The 12331-nt window shown below is 34.4% G+C and overlaps 1 protein-coding gene across 1 annotated transcript in view; it reads right to left on the reverse strand.

Annotated features, from left to right (window-relative positions):
- Window positions 1-563: 563 nt before the first annotated feature.
- Window positions 564-12331, reverse strand: part of Dhx15 (DEAH-box helicase 15) — a 45040-nt gene continuing 33272 nt past the window's right edge. The window contains exons 7-9 of the mRNA XM_074185350.1: window positions 7746-7936; window positions 3821-3983; window positions 564-844 (exon numbers count right to left, since the gene is read on the reverse strand). Of these exons, the coding sequence (XP_074041451.1) occupies window positions 717-844; window positions 3821-3983; window positions 7746-7936 (482 nt within the window). The 3' untranslated portion in view covers window positions 564-716. The remainder of the gene's footprint in view (window positions 845-3820; window positions 3984-7745; window positions 7937-12331) is intronic.

Consider the following 12331-nt stretch of genomic DNA (forward strand, 5'->3'; position numbering starts at 1 on the left):
ATTGCCAGGGTTGTCATCGGTAGGCAAATCATCGTTATGGACCCCACCACCTTGCCTCTGACCCCTCCGAACGGGTCGATTGTGGAGGCCCCTACATCGATTACTTAAAACCAAGTGTTGGGTGGTTAGCCCTGTCGACCCATGGCCGGCACCAGAGGGAAAATAGTGTTCTCCTTCCCGGGTCCAGGTCCAGTTTTGCACCAGTTGCTCGGGTAGGTGGTGGCGCAACTCACCAAAGGCCAAGATATTTATTATTATTAAAAACTCTCTGGTCGTATAGACCCTGAGTTGAGATATCGAACAGCATACATTCTACTGACTAATAGTAAATGTCTGATATTCACCCAAGATGTGGATCATATTCTTTCCATTAATCTCTACAAAAATGATAAATAGGGAATCATTAAGTAGATGTTGATTAAAGTCACCCAAAATGTCATTTTAATTGGAATAGTACCATCCCAATGAGATGTTCCGTTTTACAATTTCTCATTTATTCAAAATACTTGATTTTGTGTTATTTCCGTATGAACGATGGTAAAGACTCAAATAAAACGACTAAAAATATGACATTAATTTTACTCGTGGAATGAAAAGGATTATATCAATAACTTGCATAATGTCAAATATGGTACAAATATCAAACTATAAATAATCAAATTTCAATCAAATTGTTACTAGTGTAAGAATAGCATCGAAAAATTAACTGAGAAAAATCAAAAACCTTGTTGAAACTGTTTGGATTCTAATCTGCTCTGCAGGATTTCTAATTGTCGCTTGGCTTCACATTGTGGAAAATTGTTCAGATCATAATACTGTGGTGCTATCTTCAATAACCAATCAGCTGAAAAAGAAAAAAGATAAATAAGTATCACTAAAATAAACAATCAAAATAAAAAAAAGAATCACTTTAGAAATTAAGTCTGATAGGTATAGAAATAAATGAGCATATAACTGTTAAACTATCAGTGAACTCAATTTATCACATTCAATACTGCTTATGAAGCTTTAAAAAATAGAACTTTACAACAGGGTAATTGAATTAACTGAATATGAAAAGAGAATATTACGCCCAAACTGGTCGAGTCCTGTCCCAATCCTGATAAGTATGTAATATAAGACAAGTTTACTTGATTTTATGTGATTCATTTCTTTCATGCTATTAAGGCTAGGTTAAGTTAGGTTAGGTCCAAAGTGAATGGGTCTATACGACCCTCCACCGCAACCAGCAAGAGTTTATTGTGGCTCACACCTAATCACACTCGACCAAATAAACCCAGCTTCTTAACGAAGCCGATTAGTTGATATGTGCGAGCGTTTTTACAGGCCTTACTTCAGCATTCGATTCTGTAAATCACTCGATTTTATTGGCCAAATTATATGTCTACGGAGTGAGAGGTACCTGCCTGGACCTGATGAAGTCATACCTTAACGAAAGATATCAAATTGTTGATCTAGGAAATACCAAAAGTGAAAAAAGAAAAACATTAAGAGGAGTGCCACAAGGGTCAATATTGGGGCCACTTCTGTTTCTATTCTATATCAACGACCTGCCTCACGTGATGAACTCGTCAGACATAGAAACTATATTGTATGCAGATGATGCAACTTTGAGCAAAAAAATAGATAAAATAGATGATCCTCATATGATCCATACTGACATATTAGAGAAAGCTCGATCATGGTTCACACCAAACAGAAACTCCAACTTTTGAAACAAATTGCTTAAATCGAGATAACAATAATTCTACCAAATTTTTGGGAGTACAAATAGATTCCAACCTGAAATGGATAGACCATATAAATAGCATGTGTAGCGAACTTAGCAAGACAGTTTTTGCTATCAGAAGAATAAAAAAAAATAGTAAATCAAAGTGCGGCACTTGCAACATATCATTCAGTCCTTAGGTATGGAAAATTGGAATAATGCATCAAAGGTACATCTTAATAGAATATTTGTCATTCAAAAATCTGCAGTTAGAAGCATAATCTCTGCCAATTATGAAGAAAAGTGTCGACCAATATTTGCAAAACTTAAAATAATGACCCTATACTCAGTTATTGTCTATGAAAATCTGCTTCTTGTTCAACAAAACTTGATGAATAAAGTTGCTCACAAGGATATACCATGATACAAGAAATAAATCAAACCTTGTTAATACAGCTAATAGGTTGAAAAGAACAGATAATATAGGAATTAAGCTATACAATGCCTTATCTGTCGAATTTCGTAACTTGCCATTCAGAAGATTCAAAAACTTATTGAAAATATTAACCAAACATTCTTTATATGAAATTGATCAATTTTTCGAAGTTATTCAAGAAAAAAGAGACACTTTTGTGGTCACCTCCCGAACTTTTACTCAACTTTGAATATATACAATATGTTAGATATGTGATTAATAATTTGTAAAGCTCATGGCTTTACGTTTTAGTCAATTTTTATACGATTGGAATTTCATCTTGTTAACTTGTATATTTTTGTGACTCTAATTTATCTACAAGCATTTTTTTTGAACTATATTGACGAATCTTATCCTCTCAAACCTATTTTAGAAATTGTATTGACGTGTCTGAAAACTGTGTTTTTCTTGAGACTAATAAAATTATTATTATTATATGAAGAGTGGTCTTTCAGGTCAGATGGTAAGAGTATGGCTCTGCCGAACTCTAAAAACCTGATTCGGTCCCCAGCGGGGCAGGCACAAAGTATATGCTCTGCTGTTTCATCATTTTCCAAACAGAGGCGACACACACACTGTTTTCCGACAGTCCGAGTCTCTGCATATGATTATTCAAATGACAGTGACCTGTAAAAAGGCCTGTTAGACATCGTAGTACATCCTTACTATATTCCAACAATGGGGAATGTTCCTCAATTTGGGTTATTACAGCAAATGCAAGTTTGAACAAAATAAAGTTGAGTTTAATTCATGAGTTGTTCGAATTCACTTCGAAAAGTAGTCAAATTGATGTTTCAAATGTTGGTTTTTAAGTTTTAAAGGGATGTGTTTCTAATTCACATATGATGCACTGTTTGGAACCTTTGGTGTAGTAATGAATATTACTGGAGTTTTTTTCCAACACCAAATCTCTATTTTTAACACCTTGACATGTGTTTCGATCACCAAGTGATCATCTTCAAGAGGAAGATTAAACTGTTTAATTCAATGTTCATATAGGAGTAGTCGTTTCGAAAGTACTCTTTGTTTGGTGTAAGTCAATGTTTACATGAAAGTAGTTGTTTGGAGGGGGCTTTTCCTTCCAATTGGTGTCTGAAAGTAACTTCTGTGCATGATCTACATGTATTTGTAAAGAGCTTATTCTGAAATTATTTGCTTTCTTCCTTTGAAAGGAAGAAGTAGATGGACAGAGAAGTAGAAATCAAAACCTTTCTTTCCCAAAGATATTAATATTACATTGTATTTTCTGTATTTGGGCGTATTAACCAATTATTGGTTTTATGCACTTGTATTTTTACAATTTAAATGTGAAATAAATGATACTATTTTTATTATTATTTATTCAACATGGATTGTTGAAAAAATAATAAATAATTCGTGGAAAATCATTAATGCCACAAATCGCTTCCTAAAGCAATAATAAGATTGTATGAGCTGAAAACCACAACTTCCGATTACAAGAGAATGTTCTGAACTTCAATCAAACGCCAATAATTCAATTGAGTCAATTATTGTATCACAATAAAATGTTATCTCTATTTACCACTATATGTGAAATATTCCTCTCAACTGTTCGTTATCAGGGTGTCAGAACAAACTTCCCAAATCAGAGAATTATAAAGGGAGTTGCAACTTACGTTTAATATCCGTCACAGTTCTGATATAGTTTTTGGTAGTCAAAACAAATTCATTATATATGACCCATTCTGGTTTGTGATCTAGGCAAGTGGATGGATGGAGTTGAACTATTTGGTTGTCTTTGATTGTGAGGTAGTGACCCGTCCTCTCTAGATGTGCCACCTGTAATAAATATTGATCATAAATAAAAAAAAAACAAAAACTCAACAGCTGCCTTAGTAGAACAATGTGGCATAATAGAAATAGACTCATCAGAAATAGATGTCCCAATATACATAAATATTATACAAGTATATCAGTTATTAAAGAAAATACAAAATAAACTAAAATATATAAGACCAATATAGTACTTAAATGAAATGAATAAAAAGCACTTTTTTGTTTAAATACCACTGGTAGATTTTATACGACCGGTTTCGGATTTGACCCTATTATATAAACCTGAAATCTGAAGTTTGAAATATCGTTTATATTAGACTTTCCAGATATGCTGCAAGGAAAGGTATTTGAGAGACAGGTAGTTAAAGTTGAAGAAACCAAGATGCCAACTTTTAAAATTCCCGTCTGAAAATTCTAGGAGATGTTAAACCCATAAATTCAAGAGAGGGGACCTACATAAATCGAGTTTCTCGTTTAGGGCATATGTTTCTAGTTTTCAATTGATTTGTTAATTTCCATGGCCTCCAACAAATTCATTTTTCTCCCTTTATTACATATTATGTTAGGATTTTGAGGTTATCTTCATTTATCTTGTGATTTGATTCTTGAAGATGTTCGTACATTGCAGATTTTTTTGTCCAAACAGACGTGTTCACACGTCAAAATTTCTACCGGTTTGGACAATAATAATATTTATTTCACAATAAACAAAGAAATTGTCAATTATAAAAGTAAATGTAAAAACATATAAATGTAAATAACTACATATAACGATTTTATAAAAGTCAGTTCAAATAATATGTAACCATATTATAAGTCAAAATAGTATAAACAACACAATAACACAAACAGTGATAAACATCAATAAGTAATAAAAGTAACATATAAATGTAACTAGTTATAAACTATAAAAAAGCCAATAAAATATAATCGACACACAATTTCTCAAGTTTCACATATAGTCAGTGGGCATACTTGAAGACTGGCTATAAATCAAATTATCTAAGAACAATTTGTTCAGGCCAGTCTCAACTCCCTACACAGTAGGTTAATGGACTGACACCTCTCAGAAAACAACTACTCCCCTGGCTAATACCACGAAGGGCGTTGGATTATATCCGACAGGTGTCAGTGCAGGATTCTTCACAGAAGTTATTCCTGCATATGCTGTTGGCGATACAACTGCCGCAATAGATTTTCAATTATTGGAACACACATGCAGACCGGTTTCGGGCTGTTTGGCCACTCGTCAGTGCAAGGTAGTGTATATCCATCAACATAAAGTCGATGATTTCCGATAATTGAAAATGGAATTCCGTCAGAGTATCATTCCCCGAACTAAGCTGAAGCATACAACAAACAACACGTTTGTCGTCGCCCCATCTGCCTGTGAACGAGGTAACCAACTGCATATGCGAAATTTGCCCAATTCCTCGTATAAGGAAAGAAAACTTTCACATATAGTCAGTGGGCATACTTGAAGACTGGCTATAAATCAAATTATCTAAGAACAATTCGTTCAGGCCAGGGGAGTAGTTGTTTTCTGAGAGGTGTCAGTCCATTAACCTACTATGTAGGGAGTTGAGACTGGCCTGAACGAATTGTTCTTAGATAATTTGAATTTCTCAAGTATTGAAAGTAAACACTTCAACGAAATGTGCTGAAGCTCAAGATCTCAGGTTAGTTGATTGGTGAATTCGTGAATAGTGTAACAAGTTCTTTGAAGTAGCATTTTTTTTTTCAGCTACTTTTGAACAAATTAATATTTGGGGAATTCTTAAGAGCTATTGGAAGCATATTGTATAATTCACACCCATTGTACTCTACGCTTTTTTCATACAAAGAAGTTCTATGAGCGTTTGGTACGATTAGATCTTTCGAAAGAGTATTGTGGTTATGATTTGGAAGAGAGGACTGAAAATTAGATTTATTTTTTAAAATGTATGCACTACCATCTAGTATGTGGGTGCTGTCAAATGTAAGAATTTTTAGCTGTTTAAAAGCATCTCTACATGAATCACGCTACCCTAGCTTAGCTATTATTCTAACTGCATATTTCTGGAGGAGAAATATCCTTTCAACAGAAGCACTCATACCCCAGTTGAGAATGCCATATCGAAGGTGTGAATGAAAGTAAGCATGGTACAATGTTAAGAGTATACTAGAGTTGCAATGATTTGACATTAATCTATTAGAATAGAAGCTTTTCTTCAGTTTATTACATAAGGTATCAATATGTTGATTCCATATTAATTTTTTATCTAGAACAATTCCTATCATATTTACAGTTTCTAAGTACTAATTGATTTTTCACTATTTTCATATAGTATCACATTCGAATCCCTTTGACCACGTCTGCTGAACAATATGGTGTTAGTTTTAGATTTGTTGAGTTTCAAATTGTTTTTTCCAGCCCACAATATGATTTTATCATATATATCCTCATGGAGTGCCTCCATGTTGTTGTCAACAATCAAAATATTTGTATCATCAGCATCATAACTTGTAACAAATACCAAGTTTGTTTTACTGATGAACGTAATTAGATCATTAGCAAATAACAAAAAAAAAGTGGGGCCTAAATTCGAACCCTGAGGAACTCCCTGCTTTATATCACAATCATCGCCTGTACATTGACCAATTCTCACTTTTTGCCTCCTACCTATAAGATAAGATCTCACCATATCATGTGGTACCCCTCTTACACCTGATCTATAAAGCTTAGATAGTAACAGTTCATGGTCCACACAATCAAAAGCGCGTGAGAAATCTATAAAAAGGGCCATGACACATTTTTTCTTGTCGAGAGCATTAACAATTCTCGACTGAAATTCACATAGGGCTGACTCTGTACTCTTGGATTTAGTGAAACCGTGCTGTGAGGATGGCAATAGTTTGTTTTGTTCGTAAAACATAGTTAGATTCAACTCGAATGGCTTGGGAGAGACTTGACAGTAGGCTTATTGCTCTATAATTATCTAGGTCACTTACATCACCTTTTTAAATAATGGGCAGACTGTTGCAAGCTTCATTCTGCTGGAAGAATTCCATTTACAGAAAACACCTGATTTTTTCATTCTATCCTGTTTGGGTTTTGCATTAAACAGGGTTCTACCTAAATTATTATTACTTGCAAAGCAGAAAGCGGATTTGTCTGCCCTGACATTTTTTTCAATATCTCCAATTTTTCGAAAAAGAATGATAACTTATGATACATCATTGAAAAGGTAAAATTTGGTTCTATTCAAAACAGAAAGAATCCAATGTAGCGCCCATAAGAAAAAATACAGTTGATGGTGGTGGCCGTAGGACGAAACGTGGGACAGCAAATCTGAAAACACCATTATGTAGCTGGAAAAAAGTGATAATGGGAAGTGCAATTTATTTTCGAATCCTTCGAAAAGTAAAACCAAAAAAAAATAGAAACCATTTTCCGAAATTTGTTTTTTCCGAATATCTCTGGACATACTCGGCATTTCAGAACTTTCTCAACGGCATACTGTTAGTCAGTTAAATGCGCAACTTGGCCCCAATTTAACCATCTTCGTATCTCCCATAGTTTCTGAGATCCCAATGGTGAGGATCGAATTTGAAACACCCTGTAGGTATATAAGGGTGTACATTGTTAATTATTTCAGTTTATTGTATTCTTTTGAAAATGTGCTTGTAGGACGGAACTGCAGTAACTTTACTTTCTAAAAGAAGTGGTATAAAGACATAGAAAGTTTCAATTCTAATTTTTCATCAAACTCGTAATGTACTCACCTGCATAAAGAATCCATTCACTAGAGCCTTTCGAATATTAATATAATAGTCTTTGCTTGTGAAATCTGTTGAGGTTCTTTTCAAATTGAACCTGTCCATGATTCTAGACAGTTGTTGTCTGACGTTATCCGCAGATTTGAGAGAACGGTAATTTACAAAGTTGTCGTAGCACCATTGGGGGTCTTCCATATCTATTAAATGAAATACATATTAGTTTATTTCAAATTACGAACATGTTTGCATTCAAAATAGTAGGGAAAAAATAGTTCTTTAGGTATATCTTTAAACAAATCTAATAAGTAAACAATTATCAAGAAAGTAATCAAAACTGTTTTTGCTGAAACATAAATATTCATGCTTCTGAAAAGTAATGAAACTGAACAAAGAACCAGTGATTGATAAATATAGCTCAGCAGGCACAACCCAAAAAAATAGTATTTCAACTTCAATAGCAGAATATTCCCAACAAAAATAAGTACTAGAAATAGTACCTGAGACAACTGTGACTACTTTTTCATTTTTGAAGATGAGGAAATTTTTATTCTTGTCGAAATTATAAGAGATTTGAAAGAGGATTCGAGACACATTTGAAGGCTTCTTTATGTCAAAACACTACTCCATACGATGTGTCTATCAATATGATTAAAATGGTTTAGACTTTCACGGCTGAGGTATTCAGTGTCATTGCTTTTTGAGTTTGAAAGACGTGGATTTTTGGAATTTCTTTCTGAAGTTTCGCTGGAGCGAGTAGCTAGCTTCTTCAGAGGTTTAACCATCATGGCTTGCTATCCAATGACTACCTTTTAGGCTTCGTAAAGCGTATTTATGCCTTGTCAGGTAATCAGTTGTATTTGTAGTTGTATTTGTACCTGTATTTGAACCTGCACTTGAACCTGGAACATTAACAATCTTGCTGCCTGTTGTCCTGTTCGTTATTCTAGAGCAAATTCAAATCCAAGATAGAGTGGATGTAAACATTGACATGCCCTACGCACGTGATATTGAAAATCCCAAGAATTGGCCAGGGTCGTATTCAGAACCAACATCTTATTGATCGCAAATGCTATATCATACTTAGGAAAACTTTTTTATAAAAACGAGTGAAATGCACAAGTTTTGCCGTTTAAACGGGGAAAATGCAGATATGTGTAATATAAATAGATTTTCATTGAATTTTTCACAGCGCACTCAAGCATTATATGAAAAGAGACGTAATTATTCCTTTATTGATAATTTTTATTTTATGTAAAATCAAAAGGAATATTAATCTAAATTATTCAACTGGATGAATTTGTCTCTTCATCAGTAGTGTCATCCTCACCAATCTGAATTATCAGTGGCTCTATTTGTGCCTCTACTATGTTATCAAGCTTCCACATCTTTGTCTCGACTTCCGATATCACATGCCGAACACACTTCTCCCATTTCTCCGCTGTGACTCTTTTCAAAGCCTCATCAAAAAGTACTGAGCTACAAAATTCTTCATATCCGCCCTAATTAACTCGATGGGATTGAGCTCGCAGTGGTATGGAGGCAGGCGAAGGACAATTTTGTTTTGGCCTGCTGCCATCTCATTGACTATATATTTTTGGTATTCAAGCTTGCGCTCCTCGACAATTTTTAGTAGCTGTACTCTTAGCATTGAGTCTTCAAAGCTAGTATTCTTTGATCGCAGCCAATTTTGGATTTCAAACTTCTTTGAAGACCTTGTCGGAACCGTCGCGAATGATAAGGTGCATTGTCCATTACAATCACAGCATTATCCTCCAGATGAGGTAGAACTTTGGAAAACCACTGTTCGAAAGATTCACCATTCATTTCTTCGTGATAATCTCCAGTTTTCTTCGACTCGAAGCACCACAGCCCTTCAGCAACAAACCCATTCTCATTGCCGATGTGACAAATAATAAGCTGTTTTCCTTCACCTGAAATTATGAAGAGGTATGTAAGTAAATAAAACAAATACGACGGCTACTTTTTATATATTGAGATTGAGGCAGGTCTTAATATAAATATTAGTTTACCTGATGGATTTGTTAATCCGGTGGATAGTCCATCTAGAAAGGCCCTCCTAGATGAGGTCACAGTTTCATCGACCCATACTTTAGGGGTAGTATGACCAGCATTAACCCAGGTTTCATCCATATAATAAATTGTTCTCTGTTGTTCCCTATATTTAATTTTGGTCAAATACTCTCTCCTACATAACACAATTTCCTCTCTATCCAATAATAAACTATTGCGCTCTCGTTTTTTCCATACAAAATTCAAATGTTTCAATACTTTATGGAATGTTGACCGCTTAAAACTTGGCAAGAAAACATCTTCATTTATTTCTGTGAGTACTTTGTCTATCGTGGGTATTTCATTTCTGAAAAAGTACTCATGCACTTTCCTCCTGATTGCATGTTTATCAGCATCATCTATTGATTTTATAATGGTTTGACGATTCTGATTTGTATTCGGTTTGGAAAATGTATGATTTTGTTTATATTCCCGTAAAACATTGTAAATCGAAGCGCAACACACTCCAATTTTATCGGAAACTTTCGATACAACTTCGTCAACAGTCGATGTTTCAATTTCTTCCATCTCTTTCTTGAACACATTTAAAATCACTTCTTTCATCTCATCACTCAAATGTATTTTTTTGGATCGTTTCCTGGCTGGACTCGGAGGATAGCTCACAGTGTCATCAGCAGTGTCTGTACTGGACATCTTGGAAAACAATTTTAAACAATATACTATAACGCACGCCACACAAACACGCAAACGACTGATTACAACCCTGTGCTGGTATCAAACTCGTACAAAGAAGGCGAATTCACCAATGAACGCTGCCCTTTCCATCTGACACTGGGCGATCACGTGAACATCACGCTTCGGTTTTGTTTTGTTTTACTCTATCTTGGATTTGGATAGACTTCAGAATTCCTTAAAATGGGGTTCCATATTCGATTGAGGTTCACCGCTTCTTCTTTTCTGTTGAAATTCTCCGTGTGTTTCTGGATCTCTATTGCCTCCCGTACCAGTCGGCTATGGTATCCCTGGTTGGGGCAATTAGTTCTGTGTTTTCAAACAAAATTATGTGGTCTCCTTCACTAAGTCCGTGTTCTGCCACAGCTGACTTGTCCGTTTGGCCTAGTCTGCAGTTCCTTTTAGGCTCTTTTAGTCTTTTAGCTCTAGAATAACGAACAGGACAACAGGCAGCAAGATTGTTAATGTTCCAGGTTCAAGTGCAGGTACAAGTACAGGTACAAATACAGGTACAAATTCAGGTACAAATACAACTGATTACCTGACAAGGCATAAATATGCTTTACAAAGCCTAAAAGGTAGTTATTGGGACAGCAAGCCATGATGGTTGAACCTCTGAAGAAGCTAGCCACTCGCGCCAGCGAAACGTCAGGAAGAAATTCCAAAAATCCACGGCTTTCAAACTCGAAAAGCAATGACACTATCAATATGATTGTTATATAAACAGTGTATTTTCATAAGAGACTGCCAAACTGGCACTAACTATTTTCGAAATAGAAGGTATTGAGATTAGACAATTGAGAAATAAAGTCAGTATTTTTTTTTACTAGAAGTATCAAATTTCTTCAAGCAGAAAGTGAATACGAAAAAATTTTCGGTTTGAGAAAATTGTAAATGATGAAAATTAAGTTTCGTTATTTATTTTGACAGTTTCTGAAACAAAACATGTTGTTAAGAAATCACATCAAAATAAATTACACAGGTAACGAACACTTGCATATGCATATAAAAAGTTAAATAAATAAGCATAGCACACAAACACACAATATAAATTAATTCAAAATATCTAAATACACAGAACTCACTTATTGTGTAATATTTGAATGAAATGAATAAAACACTTTTGTCTAAATACCACTGGCAGATTTTATTTATACGACCGGTTTCGGGTTTGATCCCACTATCAAGTATAAAACTCAGTTTTATACTTGTTAATGTAACTTGATAATGAAACTGTAAAAGCTAATGACCAAAACTGTCATATTTTCAAGTTATAAGGTGCTTTAATTGTTTTAAGGAACAACCCACAACTTGTCAAATTCAAATATCTGTAACATTTATAATCCTAATTACCCTCACTGTAAATACAGTGCATTTCTTTAATGTCCCCCCCTTTTATTTTTTGAACGGGTCAACTAAAAAAATTGAAATTTGGGATAATGAAATTAATGCATGAATACTTCATTTTGAAGTGAAATTGACAGATGACGCTTTCAAGATTCAAAATTGTCGTTATTGGAGTGACACCAACCCTCACGTTTTCCGGGAAACAAATACCCAATATCCAGAAAAAAATTAACGTTTAGGCAGGAATATTGGGAAACCATATTGTAGGACCGCTACTTATCGATCAAAATTCAACGGGGAAACCGTATTTGAATAGATAGATAGATAGATAGAATTCATTTATCCTTAGTACTACATTACATAGATGGGATACACCAAATAAAATCTTGATCGGGTACATATAAAAAGTAATTACAAATAGTTTTTTTTAATGTAAGTTACAAAACGGATTTGAAGCTCTATAACTTCTGTTTAATTATCTG

This window comes from Leptinotarsa decemlineata, unplaced genomic scaffold (genome assembly GCF_025532065.1).
Source record: "Leptinotarsa decemlineata unplaced genomic scaffold, Ldec_3_MD MMD2_tig00026374_RagTag_RagTag, whole genome shotgun sequence".
Lineage (NCBI taxonomy): Eukaryota > Metazoa > Arthropoda > Insecta > Coleoptera > Chrysomelidae > Leptinotarsa > Leptinotarsa decemlineata.